The sequence below is a fragment of the Triticum dicoccoides genome, chromosome 4B (assembly GCF_002162155.2).
Source record: "Triticum dicoccoides isolate Atlit2015 ecotype Zavitan chromosome 4B, WEW_v2.0, whole genome shotgun sequence".
NCBI classification, from domain to species: Eukaryota; Viridiplantae; Streptophyta; class Magnoliopsida; order Poales; family Poaceae; genus Triticum; species Triticum dicoccoides.
Window position 1 is genome coordinate 107,855,426 of NC_041387.1, and position 20,039 is coordinate 107,875,464.

Consider the following 20,039-nt stretch of genomic DNA (forward strand, 5'->3'; position numbering starts at 1 on the left):
TTTGTTAGTTTGTTTTGTTTTTATTTAATTTTCTTTTCTGTTTTATTTTAGTTGCACTTTACTTTTGGTTTAGTAAAATATGAAAATAGCCCCAAAAATAGTGTGTCAAAATAATCCACTGTTCTAAGAAGTTTTACCTCAGAAATAAAATAGTTTAGTGTTTGGTAAAATATATTAGGAGTATAACTAATTGTTTTGCTGTAGTTTTAATCACTTTAGTGTATTTAAATATCTTATAAAGATGTTGTTTCTCCACCAATAATATCCATGATTTATTTGTCATATTAAGAACATTTTAGTTTTGACCTTTGAAAACTTTAATTGTTTGACTTGATTTTAAATTTGAATTTGAATCATTTTTGAACCATCGCGAGATTAACAACAGTAACCGAGGTTACATGGCATCATTAGCGTGGAATTACTGTAGCCTAAATATCCGGGCGTCACACTAGTCCAAGACTCCCTCAGCAAGCTTTAACACTGGTCCAGATGACTCGGAGTCTCAATCTGGATACATATTGAAAGTGGGAGCAATTAGCTAGAGTAGCTCCATACAGAGCATTGTAGACATACAAATTTGCAAAATACATACATATCTGAATGTGGCAGACTCGTTGACTAAACTTCTCTCACAAGCAAAACATGATCGCACCTTAGTACCCTTTGGGTGTTAATCACATAGCGATGTGAACTAGATTATTGACTCTAGTAAACCCTTTGGGTGTTGGTCACATGGCGATGTGAACTATGGGTGTTAATCACAAAAGGATGTGAACTATTGGTGTTTAATCACATGGCGATGTGAACTAGATTATTGACTCTAGTGCAAGTGGGAGACTGAAGGAAATATGCCCTAGAGGCAATAATGAAGTTGTTATTTTATATTTCCCTATTTCATGATAAATGTTTATTATTCATGCTAGAATTGTATTAACCGGAAACTTGATACATGTGTGGATACATAGACAAAATACCGTATCCCTAGTAAGCCTCTACTAGACTAGCTCATTAATCAAAGATGGTTAAGTTTCCTAACCATAGACATGTGTTTGTCATTTGATGAACGGTATCACATCATTAGGAGAATGATGTGATGGACAAGATCCATCAGTTAGCTTAGCATATTGATCGTTCAGTTTTATTGCTATTGCTTTCTTCAAGTCAAATACATATTCCTTCGATTATGCGATTATGCAACTCCCGGATACCGGAGGAATGCCTTTTGTGCTATCAAATGTCACAACGTAACTGGGTGATTATAAAGATGCTCTACAGGTATCTCCGAAGGTGTTTGTTGGGCTGGCATAGATCAAGATCAGAATTTGTCACTCTGAGTATCAGAGAGGTATCTTTGGGCCCTCTCGGTATTACATATCATAAGAAGCCTTGCAAACAAAGTGATTAATGAGTTAGTTGCAGGATGATGTATTATGGAACGAGTAAAGAGACTTGCCGGTAACGAGATTGAACTAGGTATGAAGATACCGACGATCGAATCTCGGGCAAGTAACATACCGATGGACAAAGGGAATAACGTACGTTGTCATAACGGTTCGACCGATAAAGATCTTTGTAGAACATGTGGGAGCCAATATGAGCATCCAGGTTCCACTATTGGTTATTGGCCGGAGAGGTGTCTCGGTCATGTCTACATAGTTCTCAAACCCGTAGGGTCCGCACGCTTAACATTCGATGACGATATTGTATTATATGAGCTATGTGATTTGGTGACCGAATGTTGTTCGGAGTCCCGGATGAGATCACGGACATGACGAGGAGTCTCTAAATGGCCGAGAGGTAAAGATTGATATATAGGACTATGGTATTCGGACATCGGAAGTGTTTCGGGAAGCACCGGGTACTTATCGGGTCACCGAAAGGGGTTCCGGGCACCCCCGGCAAAAGATATGGGCCTTATGGGCAAAGAAGGGAAATGCACCAGCCACAAAAGGGGCTGGTGCGCCCCCCATATGGGTTGGCCAAATTGGAGAAGGAAAGGGGAAGGAGGAAAGGAAAAAGGAAAAGGATTCCCCCTTCCCCCTCTTCCTTCTTACTCTGAATAGGAATAGGAGAGGGGGGTTTGCTGAATTAAGAGAGGACCCCCCCAGTAGGATTCCTCCTACTTGGGGCGCCCCCTAGGATGCATATCCTCCCCTCCAACCTATATATATATATATATATATATATATATATATATATATATATATATATATGTGGGGAGGGGGCCACCTACAACACACAACATCAATTGTTAGCCGTGTGCGGCGCCCCCCTCCATAGTTTACACCCACGGTCATATTCTCGTGGTGCTTAGGCGAAGCCCTGCGCGGATCACATCACCACGCCGTTGTGCTGATGGAACTCGTCTACTTCCTCGACACCTTGCTGGATCAAGAGGGCGAGGGACGTCATCGAGCTGAACGTGTGCAGAACTCGGAGGTGTCGTGCGTTCGGTACTTGATCAGTCGGAGCTAGAAGAAGTTCGACTACATCAACCACGTTGTCAAATGCTTCCGCTTTTCGTCTACGAGGGTATGTAGACACACCTCTCCATCTCATTGTTATGCATCTCCTAGATAGATCTTGTGTGAGCGTAAGAATTTTTTTGAAATTTCATGATACGTTCCCCAACACCTTCACCGCGCCCGCACCAAATCCCCTTCCTCGACGATGATGCCACTCGCGACCCTTTCTCTCCCTTTACCAAGCGATGTGATCAAGGCATCTTCGAATGCAAAAAATGATGGACAGAAGGGCTTAACTACAAAATAGCCAACGGCCCACGGCTTTTTACTCCACCTCAGCGCGTGTATCCGTCAAAAGCGTCGAGGGCAAAATACGTATGAAATACGAATGGAAAACGTAGCCAGTGACCAAATGAACCCGTTAAATCAAGTACAGGTTCGATGGCATGTCCGGGGTGTTGCCCTGGTCTGTTTCGTTCAACAGTAATGATTTCGTCTTTGGCAAGCCATCTTGGAGGTCTGTAAAGCTGTATATCAGCGATGCAGCCGCGTCGAGCTCGGGTGAGAAGGTGATCCGTCATTTTTTCTTTCGGTGGCTGCTATGGTGATGTCGGAGGCATGTGACGGGCTCAGAGACGTTATGTTCTTTTTTTAGTTTTGTCATGTCGGTCTTTATGTAACTTGTACTTTAATCTTTATAATATGAATGAGACACATATTACCATGAAAAAGAAATCAAGTACAATTATTATAATGAGTCAATCTTTGAATACAAGAGTAAATTGCAAAAAACCACCACAATTAGGGACCCCAGTTCAGCAAACCACCACCATTCGTTTTTTTTCAAAAACCCGTCACCATTGTGCTGACAGTTTTCAAAAATCACTGATCGGTTACTAAACACATGTTAACAACGTTTTTGACAGACGGGGCCCACTATGAGTGATGACGTGGCACCGAAATCTCATGGTGTTTGGTTTGTACAATAAGCTGCACAAGGGACCCACACGCCAGCCTCTACACTTCTTTCTTCTCCACCAACGCTGGCAGCCAAAAAAAAGAATAGCACGTCCGCATCTGACCGGCGCACCACCGGATTCAGCCACCGGCCGGTTCGGGAGTCTCCGCCTCTGCGATCTTCCTCCACCTCCTCCCTCTATGCTTGAGCACGCGAGCAGCAGCAGCCATGGCCAGGCACGGGGGCGCGAGCAGCCACGCAAGAGCGCGAGCAGTTGCAGCGGCCATGGCCACACACGGGGGCGCGAGCAGCAGCACCGGCCGCGCCCGGGCGCGTGAGTAGCAGCACCGGCCACACAAGGGGACACGAGCAACAGCACCGGCCGTGCCCGGGCACGCGAGCTACCGCCTGCTCCAGAGCACGGGCGTGTCGCAGTTGTGGCCGGGTCGCGAGCTCCGCCCCTCGCTCCGACCACCCCGTGGGCGCACTGGTCCGGCGCCGCCTCTCTACCCACGGTCACACCGCGTCGCACTCGGTCGCCCACGGACCATTCCTGCACCACGGCCGCCGGTGTTGTGCTCCTACCATTGGCGAGCTGGGCGGCCGACGGCATGCCTGCTAGGTGTTCGATTAAATTACTTCAGAGTTTCTAACGTCCGTCTCCTCACTCTGTTTGCCCATGCCACGTCGACTTGACAATGGGACCTACTCGTCAGATTCGGAGTCAAACAACTTTAATCGACCGATCAGTGTTTTTTGAAAATTGTCAATACAATGGTGGCGGGTTTTTGAATTTTTTTCGAATGGCGGTGGTTTTCTGAATTAGGGTCCCCAATTGTGATGGTTTTTACAAATTACTCTTGAATACAATGATCAAAGTGACCATGAGGAACAAGTTTAGTGACCCAGAGTGCATTTTACTCTTCCCAGAAACAATATATTGGACTTCATCATCCCTTGTCACAGCCCCATTGCTCCACGCAGTTCCAGTTCGAACTTGCAGAAGAAGTTTTGTCGTGTGAGCTTGATTTTTGTGTTGCTGAAGAGCGGACGCGCTCAGCCGTTAGCTGCCCTGATCAGACGGACGAGAGGTGTTAGGGCCAACACACATCCCATTTTCCCGTATTTGTTTTTCCACCAAACACATACCCCGTATTTCCCCGTGAAATATCTCACGTATATCATGGAATCTCTTCTCGATAGGTTATTAAAAACACGCAGCAGAATCTAAGTTCCCCTCGTCATCACTGTTCTTCTCCCTGCGCCAGCCAAATACCCCTCCTCCTCCTCCTCTCTGATCTCCCCCCAAATCCCGCCGCGAAGACGCCTGTTCTTTTCGGTCTTCCCGATTCCCGCCGGCGGCGGCGCGAGCCCAGGCCTCCTTCCACCGTCGGAGTCTTCCCTCGTCGAGCGGCGCCGCGCCCCCGCCCCCGCCCCACACTCGACTGGCGCCGCACTGACGTGGCGCGGAGATCCATCTGGGCGGGCTTGCATTGATTTGTTCTCCTGTGGGTAAGTAGCTCTGGATTGCTTCCAGGTTTGTTCCACGAGTTCGTCTCGATCTCCGGGATCTTTTCGTCCCTGGCGCCGCGTGCAGTAGAGTCCAAACGTTACCTCCCCTCGTTCATTTCGTTGCGGATTTGTGCGCTGGCGTGGTCCCCTAGCAATCTAATCCGTCCGTTCATGGCACCTTATAGTGATCTAATTAATCGTTGGCAGATCTGTCATTGCGGTATGTGCCCTCGGCGGTAGGTGTGGGCGTAGCGGCGTTTGAATTATTTTTTAATCTGGAAAATTGCGTTTGATCTCTGTGCCTATCTTGCTATGAATCAGTTAGTTCCTCTGCACATGATTGTGTGAATAAGCTGGCTGAATTGTTCTGGTGGTACTAGATTGGTTGAAACTCTTGTCTTGCGACTTTTGCTTTTGATTAAATCAGTACGCCTTCCATCTCTACAAATCCTCCTATTTATGTTTTTCACGGCGATTCCATTTTTGTTGCGGTAGCCGGCCTGGTAAAATATTGGGGATTTAGATCTTCCAGCAACATTTTGGCTTGTTCGAAGCAAAACATCCGTCCCTGGTTAAACAAGTCCATTGTAGTGTGAAGCCCCCATCACATATGACCGCCTTGTTGTCTTATGATTTGTGAACACATGTCTGTTGCTGTTTCTAGTTGTCATCTTCTGCAGATTTGGATGACCTCCATGTTTGACATCCCGGTGACTGTAGGTTTGTTGAACAGTAACACTATATGGGATCATACTCGACAAGCGAAGTGCTTAATGCTGCCGCGGTTGGGGTCCATCATCCAGCACTCCGTTTGCACGAGCTGGACCTGAAAGGTTCCATGTCGGTGGAGGAACTACCAACGACGTCAGGCCTGGAGAATGGACACCAAGCACCATTTGTTATTGGTTAGTAGTCTATGGGTTCTGTTCTCTCTATTTGCTGTCGGAAATTCAGTAAACTGTAGTTGCTTACATAGTACAGCCTTTCTACCCCCAAATGTGCCTCACCATAATTTTGTTTGCGTTGAAGGTGTTGCTGGAGGTGCGTCTTCAGGTAAAAGTACTGTTTGCAAAATGATCATCGATCAGCTATGCGATCAGCGTGTAGTTGTTGTTACTCAGGTTTGTGTACTACAACTCTGACTGCGCTTCTTGTGATATTAGGACTATCCTTTTTTTTCTTATAACAAAGTCACTAATAGTTCATTGTTTTTGGTTTATAAATGTGTAGTGTCATCAATTATGCATTCAAGTTTTTATTTATCCACTTTCCCTTGCTAGATATTTCATTCTCATCAAACATGAACCATTTTCTCATCATACGCAAGCAATAAGAATGTTGATCTCAAATGTTGCAGGAGTCATTTTATTACGGACTGTCTGATGAGGAAATGATTCATGTTCATGATTATAACTTTGATCATCCAGGTATAGCACATATTTCATGAGAACGTAATGTCTTTTTGCGCCATTCGCAGGAAATGTGCTCTGACTTTATTACTGCTGCTGCTCCTTTCCTAATTTCAGATGCATTTGATACGGACTTACTACTCTCTTGTATGGAAAAATTGAAACATGGTAAAGCTGTTGACATTCCAAGCTACGACTTCAAAACACATAAGAGTGTCTCATGTGCAAGAAAGGTAATTCTATACATATGGTGCTATTCATGCTCACCTGGTAGGCTGAGGATCTCCTAGTCCTGTGCTTTATGAGACTTTGAACTATGAAATTAGGTTTCTAATCAATATTTGCAGATTGTACTGAAATTTTGTAGTCTCTCCAGAATAATTTCCTCCCAAACTATTATGTAAAATATATAGTGTAGTAAGTGTTAGCTCACACACTCTGCAAGCACCTTATTGCATAACATAGAGTTCATCTTGAAATGTTCTCTCCAAGAAGTTAATTTATTGCCGAGTACTTATAAATATCGTACGCCACTTATTCATATCTGTACGACTGTACCACTTTATTTATGAGAGCATCCCTAATTTTGTGACTGCTGTCAGGTTAATCCTTCAGATGTTATAATTTTGGAAGGAATTCTACTTTTCCATGATTCACGTGTCCGGGATCTAATGAACATGAAGATCTTCGTTGATACAGGTACTGATATTTGCATACTAAGCTGATGATATCTTGCTCTTTCAGCCTCTTTTATGCCTTGCAACCCCCAACTGTGGCTTATGGCCAGGACATTTAGTTTCACATTCATGTTTTTAGATGTGGAGTGTCAATATCTCATAATATTTAATGGCACACATGTGTTCCTTCTGTTCCATTCAATTTGGAAATATACTATAGATGACCATTAATTTCTTGTCAGTTTACAGTAAATTTGAGTAGCTTCTTGTTTATTTTCATATACAACGTACTTAAGGTTTTGCAATATTTGGTGTATTTAATACAAAGCAGTCGTTATTAACACCATAAATATCTCCAAGGGCATGCTGCACAAACTGCAGCAATGTGCATAACCAAGGCTAGCGCTCTGTTGCAGTAAATGATAAATTTGAGAGACGTCCTACTGATATGTTGTCATGTGTTTAGTTCAGTCCCTACTTTGAATTCTCCATCAGTAGAGTTTTTCTTTACGCAAACAGTTTCTTTGTAACCCTATCCATTCTACCCTGTTAGTGTATCATGTATTGTTTTTGCATTTTTCTTTCAGATGCTGATGTGCGATTAACAAGGAGGATCCGTCGTGATACCATTGAGAAGGGTAGAGATATTATAGCTGTGTTAGATCAGGTTGCTTAGCCTCAGATATCACCATTTTCCTTGTCTATAATATGTTACTAGTATTGTGTTTAGCAACATTCAGCACACTGATTACAACAATTTTTCTTTTAAGTTTACTTGAATTAGGTGTCACAAAAGTGTTTATGCTAACTATACATGTTCTGTACACTTATCTCATTTTTGGAATTTCATGCAACTTTTTTTTGGCAGTACTCAAAGTTTGTAAAGACAGCTTTTGAAGACTTCATTCTCCCCACAAAGAAGTATGCTGATATTATCATCCCACGAGGCGCAGATAACAGTGTGGCAATTGACCTAATCGTTCAGCATATTCGCACTAAGCTTGGTCAAAATGATCTATGTAAAATACACCCAAATTTATATGTTATTCAGACTACTTACCAGGTATCTGATGTGCTTGCCTTTTGATGTCTCCATAATAAACTGCATGTGTATTGCAGGACTCTACTTTTTATGGTGCATAACCTTAATGCTTCTTTCCTTCAGATACGAGGCATGCACACAATAATACGAGATGCTGCCACGACGACACATGATTTCATATTTTATGCTGATCGGTTAATTCGATTGGTTAGTATGTACAAGCATGTGAGCATTTTTCTTTTTTATGAGTGGTGTCTTGAATTTCACTGTGGAAAATAGGTTGTCGAGCATGGCCTTGGTCATCTTCCTTTCAGGGAAAAGCAGGTCATTACTCCAACTGGTAAGTAGTATTGCATGGTGGTCTTTCCCATGTACTTTTGTAGTGTATACAAGTTGCCTCTTCAAATGCATTTTGGATTTACTCACTGCAAGTTTGCATACATACTGAATTTCTAGAAATGCATCATTGGATAAGTTTCCTGTCGTAATAGTTTTCCATCTAATTCAAGTATGCATTTTGGAATATCCTGTACTTGTTTGCAGTCTTGAATTTCATTTATTAACTTTTATTGTGATCATTTTCTTAAGTGTGTTTCTCGTTTGTTTTGATTATGCAGTGTATATGTTTTCACCATGTAGCTAAAATTCGTGTCAAGCATTTAGTTAGTTGAGAGTTTGGAACTACTCATGATTTGTTTATCCATTTATCTTCGAGCAATGGAAAAACACCTAATACCGGCAGAAAACAACTTCAGCTCTACAGAAATGCTAGGATATCAATCTGATATGACCATGGCTGAAGAAGCTCTGGGCCATCTCCTGGTCATACTGGAGGAGCTCCTTCTTCTGGGCCATCTCATGAATTAATCTTGCGCCTTGTTGCAATTACTTCTTCGAAGCTGCCTTTTAAAATGCACCTCATTAGGAATTTAGTACCACATAAGATTCGCCATTTTCCATTCTCTGCGCAGAAGGTGCACCATTGCTTATTGGCTACAAGGAAATCTTAGTTGTAACAGGGATCCAGGCTGACCAAATCCCCTGATGGACGATGCCTCTCAGTTTCTTGTAGAAATATTTGACTTCAAAGTAACCACATTGCTCACGTCTCTCAGCTCATGTAATCCTTATCCTAGATATCAACCAACTAGGCAAGTCTTGATATCTTATCTTAATCTGAAATGACTTCAATACTTAGCCGGCGATTTATCATGCCTGTTTAGCAAATGCTTGCTTACTCACAGTTCCATGGTTTAGGCGTTTATGGGAGAACAACCCGGTATGGTTGCTAGTTGTTACAAACATGCATACTACTAGCTCGTATAGGGACAATAGTTTATCCATCTCCGTAATTCCTTTTTCTTCTAACAATACTGTCTGCTGGAGTTACTTGCATGTGTATCCTCTCCTGTTAGTAGTTCATATGTTTGCCCTTATGCACTTTCTTTTGCATGCAGGATCTGTTTACACTGGTGTGGATTTCTCAAAAAGTTTATGTGGGATATCAGTGATTAGGAGGTACCAACTATTCCAAAATATTTTAACCATTGCTTTGTTGAGGTTTGAAATGACTGAACAACTTTGGCACTCACACAGAGACAAAAGTTCCTTAAAATGTATACCTGGAACAGCCTGTGCAAAACAATGCAATTGTAGTTTATGAATGCTCCAGATTAGATATGCTGGGAACTCAGTTTTCAGTCTCCTTTAGCTTTGCTATATGGGTTTGAGCCTTCACTCATAGGTGAATTATCAAGTAAACATGCTTTGTTAAACAACTTGTGGTCTATAATTCAGTCCATTATTATAAGGCCTATGAACAAAACATGTCATACAACTTTGAATGACACATCATTGTGTTAGTGATTTGTCACATACTGTGTTCCAGTGGCGAAAGTATGGAGAATGCTCTGCGGGCATGCTGTAAAGGTATAAAGATTGGGAAGATTCTTATTCACAGGGAAGGAGATGATGGGAAACAGGTTTGGTTTAATCCACTTTTGCATTATATGTTATGTGTGTCAAATTACTAAGTTTTATAAATGTCCTCACAGCTCATCTATCACAATTTACCCAAAGATATCGCAAAAAGGCATGTTCTGTTGCTGGACCCCATATTGGGAACAGGTTTGTTGATATTTCATACATCTTTGTGTACTGTAGCACGCATTTTTTCCCGTGAATGAATTATGAAACCATAAATTTTCTCCTGTCGAAGTGTTAGCACTCATCTTGCTTTTGTAAAGCACTTTTAATAGGAAACTTGTGTTTGTTACTCCACAGGAGTAATAAATATGTAGTACTTTCATGTGATGGGGTAACAAACAAGATGTTATTTCACGTGATGGAGTAACAAATAAGATGTTATTTCACGTGATGGAGTAACAAATAAGATGTTATTTCACGTGATGGAGGTATAACATGAAAAATAATACATTTTTCATGTTATTTCACATGAATGAAGTATCATTTTTTCATTTTTCATGTTATTTCGTTTATCTTCTCTGGTGCTGTTCCTAGTGTGTACCTTGTCTTGAGAGTCAATATATACCTTGTCTACCCTGTCTTGAGAGTTTAGAGTGTACACTTTACATATTTATTTGGATAAACAGAGTAAGTTTTAAAAACCCTTTTATAGAACATCTACAAAGCCCCACTATTCCGATACCATTTATGCATTAACACAAAATCATATATTTAAAATACACTTAACCACAGTCCACAGGAAACTTCTGCACAACTTCAGTCTCCCTTAATTTAGCTAACAATTAACTTGCTCATTCAAGTGTGATATAACTGTCGAACTATTCTGTAAATAAAGCAAAACCCTTCCTTCAATCCCCTAGTCACAGCCACCCATCAGTGCCAGCAACTAGGGAACTTAGCACGTACTTGAAGTGAAAGCATAATTTTTAAGTCAAGAATTAATGGCCTGATTGGCTAAAGATAGCACTCCAAGATTTGTGCAGTTTGATCGCTCACCCTCTCTCCTCCAACTTGAATTACCTCTTGCTCTTGCTCCTATAAGAATAAATATATGTACTATTTTAATTGGCTGAAAGTATTTTTGAAAAATATAAGTTCCTTGTGTTTCTAGTAAGTAGCATAGCATGCATCAATTGATTCTCTGTAACTCCTAGTTCTCCTATCTTTTGTTTCAGTTGTGTCACTGAGGGAAGGATATTTGTCTATTAAGCACACATGCTCAACTATTGGATGTTAATCCCATCTAATCATCTTTTCCCTTTTGATCATTGCCAGGAAATTCAGCTGTTCAAGCTATCTCTCTTCTCTTGGAGAAGCGTGTACAAGAAGCAAATATTATATTCCTCAATCTTATATCAGTATGTCTTCTGAAGTCCGGAGTATCTTTCTTTTCCTTTATTTGAGTATATCAGACATCTTGAATTCTTTTATACATTGCACAAGCAATTAGGTCACTACAGGTGCTACTTAATGACCATCTCTAGTGCAATTGCCAACCTTTTATATTGGCTCTGCGGAATGTTGAGCAGAACAAGCGATGATGGCTAGAAACTGGTTTAGTGGGTGGTTCTCACTTCTGTTGCTGGCTTTTGGCTCTTTTCACTTTGTATTGACTGCTGGTTATGGTTTCAATGTACTAAAGCCGAGGTTCTCCTCTTTCTAAAAACAAACTACAAATGTGGTTCTGGGGATGAATGAACAGACGGAGGATGCAGAGAACGACAGCTTATTATTAGTTGTAGAGAAATATGTTATTTTCAGCAGCATGCCATGTATCAAGTGCAGTCAGGGTAAATTGCTCATTGTTGACATGATAGGGATGTTGACTTACGCATTACATTTACAGTTAGTACGATAGTAGTTGAAGGGCAGATAACTCACCACTGAAACTGTTTGCTGTTATCCCAGGCTCCCCAAGGGGTGCATGTAGTCAGCAAGAGATTCCCAAGGGTCAAGATTGTGACATCAGAGATCGAGCTTGGTCTGAATGATGATTTCCGTGTCATCCCTGGGATGGGTGAGTTTGGGGACAGATATTTTGGAACAGATGATTATCAGTCATCAACGCCATTCTTCGCCGATGACAAAAATCGTGTTGGGTGAGTTGATGTTTCTTGCTGTCGACTGATTTAGGTCATTTATCGGATCCGAGCTTTATCACTTTACTGGTGTGTATATGCATATCTCATCACCTGTCATGCTAAGAGTTAACCAGTCCCCTCTTAAAACTGTGCAGGCTTTTGTGAGAATCTCCCAGACATGCCACCTCCTGCGTGCGGCATTATTCAAATTCTTTTTGAGAAATTTTATTTCTTTATTCCCAAACTATCAGATGCCAATACTTGTTATGTTCACTAGCGGAAACTGTATATCATGAGAACGTTCCAAACGGACATCCACTTGACATAAATGGCATACTATCATATTTTTCATGCACCTATACCAATCTCTTCTCCAGGCTCTGTTCAGACTATTCTGTTTGATACACCTTGTAATGTTTTTCACCTCTACCCCATGATTCTTTTTTTTTTAGATACGGTGACTTAACTTTTGCTTTGGCTTTTATCATGGCTGAACTCAGACGTGCTTATGATCTTGAAAGCTATTTAAGCAAAATATTAGCCATGAGGCACATGAAGTTGAGTCATTGGCAAAATGGTCTCTTTAAAAGAGTAGCAAATTTGGTGATAATTTGTTAAAGATTGATGATGTGATATGTTTGCCCATATCACGTTTCTTGAAGATATTTGCCAATGAAATGCTACAGATTTAGCCTACATTCCATGTCTGGTAAAACTTTTGGTTTATGACGCTCGTGTATTTGCCACTCCGTTCCCAGCCGCAACCATAAACCCATAACGTTTCTTAACTCAGATGGCAGGTTAACGGAAGTACACATATAATAACTTAAAGTTCCTTATCATATGAGGTATGATTACAATCCTAAACGGCTAGATTCTGCTTGGGTCCACGCACTAGATAATCTATTAGTATCCAAAAAAGCAGCACCATCTGTTGAACTAATCTCTCATTTCTCTGTCTAAAATAAAAACTAATCTCCTCTTTCCGCTCGGCTTCATTTGAACAAATCATCAAGTCTAACAAAGGCGTCCGTATTTTAACCAGTGGATATCTGATGGGATCTTCGCATTGATCTTTTGGCCATTTGGTAAGTCGTGTGTCAAGAAAGGCAAGCCCATGAAAGGAGAAGAAAACTAAACAACTGCCCTGGCGCATCCTCCTCCACAGTATCTGCGATTCTTTTGTTTTTGTTTAACAACTACCGACAAGTGGGTAAGGTTGGGGTGAACCAAAAAAGTTTGGGTAGAGCCGGATCTAAGTGTTGGCTAGGTAAACGCCCCGTAGTAAGAGAGGTAGTTATGAACCCTGTGGACCACCCCCGTCCCACAACCCCTTAGGGTTATCCTGCGCTTGGAAGAAGAACTAGAAAAAAAAATTGTATAAAAACATGTACAAACACTGGATAGTACAAGCTAGAGATGTGGCCGTCTAAGAAAATACAACATATATTTCTCCAAAATAAAGAGAAAGAAGCACAATATATGTGACAAAGTCAAGACTTCAGTGCTACCATTGTTGGATCTCATCTGTCCTCTCCATGGGCAAGATGTACCCACCTGTGCACGGGCAGTGGTCACATCATGATCTTGCACCAGTTTGTAGGCATGCACGTCGAGTCTTTTCTTCCATGAGCTCCATTTTTCTGCATGCATGAGCAGCTTTGCAGTGATTGTCGTTAGATGCCGGTGTTCATATGAGCTGATCGCCAGGAGTAGTTTCCTTGGATGGATGGAGGCGTGGTCTTGGCAATCGCATAGTTTTATTCCTGGATAACTCCATTTTTGCCCTTGTTTGCCCGGAAGAAACCATAGCACCCGATTCTCTTTCTGCACCAGCACAAACGAGAGTTTGTTAGAGCATGAATGAATAATAGTTTGGTGTGATCAAGGTCATGTCAAGAGCTGAGTAAGTTAGATATATGTTCTAATCTCTTAGTGGGGGGATGATGATTACATTAGCCGTTGCTTAGTAGGGCATAAAGCATTTGTGCAATGATTGGGATTCAGGTGAGAAGACGCTGGACTTGAGGTTTTTCAAAAAGGAATGGGAGCCAAAGTTGGCAATAGGAAGAAAAGCCCAGGAGATCCGTTTTTTTTTCTTCCGGGATCGTGAATTAGGTGTGATTGGAACCCATGTGACTTTGGCCTAATGCCGAACCTATACAATGAACCTACAAAGGTGTATCACAATTCAGACACAGTTAAGCAAAAATCAGCAATAACTCCCAAATGATCGTATTATATAGGCGTAAAAATGGGAAGCCACACTTTCTTTTTAATTAGTGATGTGATGCCTGGAATTCAAAAGAGAGCTAGCAAATCTGAACATTCCATTAGGCAATACAAATATTTCAACAGTCCACGACAAAACAAATAGCCTTTTCTTGTAAAATCCAAAATCAAAATCAGAAAGGCTAGAAATCTGATGTCATATTTTTAAACATGGCAAATCGAACGTTTTTCATGATAATTTATATTGGCGCGAGAATGACAAATATAGTTTGCAAGCACAACAATTTTCAGGCAAAAAATGAACTGAGGCGGATTCGCCATGCTCACCAACTAAATTTGCCATCCTCGGCGAACACAACTTGCCATGAAAAATGTTCGTTTTGCCATGCCTAAAAATCTGACGTTCGCTGGATATCAGGGTCCAAATAAAAATATATTGGATTCTTAACAAATGAGAAAGCAGAGAGAAGACTTGGAAAATTGATCATGTGAAGTCATGGCACCTTCTGCCCAACAAGGCTGCCGGATAGAATGACTTGACTTCTAAGTTGGGTTTGTGATGAAACAGGATGGACTTCAAACCATGACTTGTCTTTGCCGTGTTGACCGATCCGCCCCCAAAGAACTGTCATGACTTCACACTAAACTTCCAGTCTTCCAGAAGGAAGGCACACTTAATTTTGGCCTTTCTTTAGCAGCCTATACTGTACAATTTTCACACTGACGTATTTGCTGACACGTGCTTACATTTTGACAATCTTTTACCATTTCTGGATCTGAACTAAGATTTGTGTGTGTGTGCGCGCGCGCGCGCGTGTTTCCTCCAAAATTATGTTAACAGATAGAAACTGGTAAGTTCATATCTGGACAAGAACAACTAAGTAAAAACTACTACACCATAAGCACAAGTATTTTATTTAAAAAATCATGTTGTTGTGTTTTTGCACAAGAAAAACTCAACCGGAAAAAAGTTGGTAGATTTGTTTTCTTCAATAATCCAGAACTAAAAATCAATTCTAAGGAAGCAAGTAGAAACAAAATTACCTGCTCCTGCTCCTGGACGGAGCTTTTGGATCGCTGCCGCCATTTCCATTGTTCCTGCTGGCGCTGCTGTTGCTGCTGCCGCTGCTGCTGGTCCTGCTGCTGCTCCCCGCCTCGCTGAACTCGCTCTTCTTCCACCACTCCTCCTCGTCCTCCTTCTTCCCCTCCTTCTTCTTCTTCTTCTTGGTCTTCTTCCTGCCGTCCTTGGCGGGGGCGACCGCGGCGGGCTTGGGCGACACCTTCTTCTTCCGGCCGACGGAGAGCGGCAGGAAGAGCTTGATGAGCAGGCCGGTGTCCAGGCTCACGCTGCGCTCCATGCTCCGGCTTCGCGTCCTCCCCATCGTCCTCTGCTTTCTTGCCTTCCCCTGTTTCTTGCCCCCGCCGTCGCTCTGTTTCTTGGCCTCGTCGCCGTTCCTGGCCGCCGCCGTGACGTCCTTCTTGGGCTCGCCGTTTCCTTGTTCTTGCGTAGCGACGGCGTAGGGTTGAGCCGGAGGTGGCGGTGGAGGAGGAGGCAGCGGGGAGGGCCGGGACTCGACGATGTCGCGGAGAGAGAGCTCGTAGGCGGCCTCGGGGAGGCCGCGGACGAGGTCGAGCATCTCGCGGCGGTAGCCGGCGATGGCCTGCGCGCGCGACGGGGAGCTCCCAGCGGAGGCCGGGTACAGCCGGTCGTGGTGGTGTTCGCGGTGCGCCCAGAGCTGCGGCGACGGCGTGCCGGAGCCGGAGCCGGACTCCGGCGAGCCTTGCCTGGACGCCTGCAGCCAGCGGAAGTCCTCCTCCCCCGCGCGCGGCGCCATCGGGTTCGCCGTCGCCACAACCGGCGGCCGCGGCGGCAGCGCGCGCCCCTCGCCGGCCTCCGCGCGCCACGACGGCGTCGGCGAATCCCCGGCGAAGCTGAACTCCTGCCTCCGATGCACCGACCGCCTCGCCATCGACAGAGAGGGAGGAGCGGAGGGAGCGGTGTGGAAAGGGATGGAGGGGTGCGTTACGTGTGTGTGGGGTTTGTTTGCGGCGGGTCTTTTGCGGCTTTAAAGGCTCCGTTGAAGTGGTGGTAAATTACGGCGTAGGTGTGCTCGGCGCCAACAGCACGCACCGCTGCTCGCAGTGAATGCGGACTGGACACTGGCTTTAAAGGTCGTTGCCGCGGTTGCACGGCCCAGCTTTGCCGGTTGCCGCGGTTGAACCCGTTAAGCAACTCTAACCCACCCCCTAAGAGCATCTACAACCATAGTTAACAATCCGAAGCCCTATACATCTGTATCCCGCGGACGCCGTCCGGACGCACCCGTGGCATCGCCCGGTCACGTCTTCAGAGTATCTACAAACGGAAATACCTAGTTTGGTGTCTTATTCGCCCGCGGGTGTGTCTGGACGTATCCGCTGACACTGTCCGAACAATACATAAACTTTTTCTTCCACAACCACAAACAGCAAATACGGATATCCTGTTTAATGCAAATCCACTCATACTGCATAGATTATAAAGATAGCATAAAAACTTAGCAGTTGCAGATATCAGACATGCAATTTGTTCATCCAAAAGGGTCGCGCTAGTTCAAACTAAATCTAAAAACAACTAAAATATAAACAAGCATGACTGGCGGCCGGAGTTCACCATTTCTTGGCCGGGCCCTTGCCCTTGCGGTCGGCGGCGCGACGGTACATCTCCTCCATGTACGTGTCAACGGTGGGAGGGTGGTCGTCGTCCATGGTGGTGCCGCTCTCCAACACAGACGAAATGTACCCGGAGAGGTAGCGAAGGAGGCTCTATTGCTCCTTCGCATGGCGGGCGGCCTTGGTGGCGGCGGTCTTCTTCTCCCACGCGAGGCACTCGGACACCTCGAGACCGAGGCGGAGCGCCTTGGCGTTCTTGCGACAGAGGCGCCGCACATCGGTCTCCACCATGGTCAGCCATCGCCGCATGACCTCGCGAAGGAGCGCCTCCTCCGGGTTGATGGGGACAGAGTGCACCCGTTGGCGGGAAGAATCGGGCGCTGGCAAAGACACCGCCCGCTGCCGCTCGTGCTGGCCTCCCTTCGCCTCCGACTCCGACATGTGCATCCGCACTGGAGCCGCAGGCACGAGCACCCACTGCTGTCGGGGTGGTGCCCGCGTCAGAGGGGAAAGGAAACACCCACACTCCGGATCTGGAGCGGCGCAGAGCGAGACGGGCAACCGTGACCCGCATTCCGCCTGCAGGAGGTGGAGGAGATCATGGCAGACGCGAGGGAGCTCGAGCCCCGACGGTGTCCACGCACGAGTGCTCGATGGCGATGCATAGTGTGAGCTCCTCGTCGTCTGGCGTGCCGGAGCTAGATCCGTCCTCCTCCTCTTTGACGAGACCGTCCCAGTCAATGGGATCGGACTTGCTGCCGGAACGCTCATCGTAGCTGGCCATGGCAGAGGGGAGGGTATGGTTTGGGAGGAAGCAGAGGAGATGAGGAGAGTGATGGCTCGAGAATTTGTGACGTTTTTCTAACGATTCTTTTTTGTTTTTCACTAGTCTTTATCACTTCCCGGGTATTTCTATCGCTAATCCTTCGAAAGAGAAGAAAATCTATTTTTGCAATGTTTGGCAGGAAATCTCATATATGGAAGGAAACCAAGGAGGACTACTCTAAATCAAGCTAAATGGAGCAACTTCCATGAACAGACTCAGGTCATCAGGCACACCAGATTAAAAGACGATGTTCCATACAACCGTGAGCGCTCGTATGAGAGGTCGTATGGAGTGCCAATAGCTCCACCTCATTGTGGGAGTCCTGGACTAGGGGGTCCTCAGGCGTCCGGTCTATTGATGTGGGCCGGACTGATGGGTCGTCAAGATACAAGACAGAAGATTATCTCTCGTGTCCGGTGGGGACTCTCACATGTGTGGATGGAAAGTATAGGTGTTCGGATATTTTATTCCTTTCTGTAAAACCGACTTTGTACAACCCTAAGCCCCTCTGGTGTCTATATAAAACCGGAGGGTTAGATCGGAGGCAGGATCACAACATTGCTAGGCTAGCTATTCAGGGTTAACCGAATCGATCTCGAGGTAGATCAACTCTTGTAACCCCTATACCCTCAAATATAATCAAGCAGGAGTAGGGTTTTACCTCCATCAAGAGGGCCCGAACCTGGGTAAATACTGTGTCCCTTCTCCATTGTTACCATTGATCTTCAGACGCACAGCTTGGGCCCCCCTACCCGAGATCTGCCGGTTTTGACACCAACATTGGTGCTTTCATTGAGAGCTCCGCTGTATCGTCGATAGAAGGATCGATGGCTCACCTTTTCGCCAATGATGACGTTGTGTCCAGGGAGATCTTTCTTCCTGGATAGGTTTTCATGATCGGTGGCTTTGTGCTTCGAGCCAACTCGATCGGCCGCCTTGAGCAGGTCGACAGTTATGCCCCCGACCACCAGATCAGGTTTGGAAACTTGAATTATGTTGCTGACATCCGAGGAGACCTAGTCTTCGACGGGTTCGCGGCCTCGGCCGCTACTCTATGTCCCCGCCAAGAAGACTCTCCGGATCCCTTGTCAGAGTAGCGGCATCTAAGGCCTCGGCCGCTACTCTGTGTCCCCGCCAAGAAGACTCTCCGGATCCCGCGGCATGGACGACGATGCCGATGTCGAACCAAGCCAAGTCCCACCCGTCACGGGGCGTTGGACGGCCACTTCAACCTATGATGTATACATGGTGGACACCCCGAAGAGCGACGAAGAGAACCCGAGCCCAGATGAGGACGAAGCGCCAAAGCACCGACGTTAGTGGCACCGCTCACGATCGCGTCGGGCGAAGGATAGTAATACCGACACCGGAGACAACGAGACTCCGGATGGTGCAGAAGATCCCGAATACCCTATCGAGCCCACATCCGAACGGGACGAGTGGGAAGAGGGTGAACATAGTCCCGAACGCGCTGACAAAGAAGATGAGGAGGACAACAACTACATGCCAGAATCTGAAGAGGAGGTCAGCCTGGTGACAAGGAATTCATTGTCCCAGAGGAACCCCTCGACCAAGAACGCTTTAAGAGACAACTCATTGCTACACCCTGGAGCCTGAAGAGGAAGCAGCAGCAGCTCAAAGAAGAATAAGAGACGCTGAATGAAACGTGGACCAAGGTCCTGGCCACTGAAGAATACGGCCAAGAGCGACCTGTCAAAAGTTACCCTAGGAGCAAGTTGCTGCCTCAATTCGACGATGAAGTCCTTGAACCAATACCATCAAAATACAATAAGGAAGATCAACCAGACCGACCACCATGTGGACGGGATAAAGCGGCATATCAAGCCGAACACCAACCCGCACCCCCTCGCCGAAGAGGCAGGGAAACCGCAGCCGCGGGATATACATATGACTTGCAATGTGACCTAGGCAATCAAGCTGGTCAAACAAGGTCAATCTACGGATCGAGGGGCTGTGCCCCGGCGCGAGACAATGGCTACGAAGCCCGACGCGACGACCGTTACTATGTTCGGGATCAGAATCAAACTCAGATGTCAGCCTATCTCCACCGCGACATTGCGCGATATAGAGGGGGAGCACAACCCCTATGCTTCACTGATGAGGTCATGGAACATCAGTTTTCGGAAGGGTTTAAACCCGTAAACATCGAACCATACGACGGAACGACGGATCCGGCCG

At 45.0% G+C, this 20,039-nt stretch overlaps 2 protein-coding genes across 2 annotated transcripts; one reads left to right on the top strand and one right to left on the bottom strand.

Moving 5' to 3' along the window:
* Positions 1 to 4,636: 4,636 nt before the first annotated feature.
* Positions 4,637 to 12,581, top strand: LOC119295315 (uridine kinase-like protein 3). Its single transcript, XM_037573718.1, has 16 exons — positions 4,637 to 4,935; positions 5,656 to 5,840; positions 5,965 to 6,056; positions 6,293 to 6,362; positions 6,462 to 6,577; positions 6,947 to 7,043; positions 7,609 to 7,688; positions 7,890 to 8,084; positions 8,187 to 8,270; positions 8,343 to 8,403; positions 9,521 to 9,581; positions 9,952 to 10,045; positions 10,118 to 10,190; positions 11,325 to 11,407; positions 11,958 to 12,148; positions 12,286 to 12,581. Exons 2-16 carry the CDS (start codon positions 5,678 to 5,680, stop codon positions 12,293 to 12,295), a joined length of 1,470 nt encoding a protein of 489 aa, XP_037429615.1. The 5' UTR covers positions 4,637 to 4,935; positions 5,656 to 5,677; the 3' UTR covers positions 12,296 to 12,581.
* A 908-nt stretch (positions 12,582 to 13,489) lies between these two features.
* On the bottom strand, positions 13,490 to 16,394 carry LOC119295317 (atherin). The gene is made up of 2 exons (XM_037573719.1): positions 15,407 to 16,394; positions 13,490 to 13,957 (listed from the first exon to the last, which is right to left on the bottom strand). The coding sequence occupies exons 1-2, from the start codon at positions 16,330 to 16,332 to the stop codon at positions 13,891 to 13,893; spliced, it is 993 nt and encodes a 330-aa protein (XP_037429616.1). The 5' UTR covers positions 16,333 to 16,394; the 3' UTR covers positions 13,490 to 13,890.
* Between the last annotated feature and the right edge of the window lie 3,645 nt (positions 16,395 to 20,039).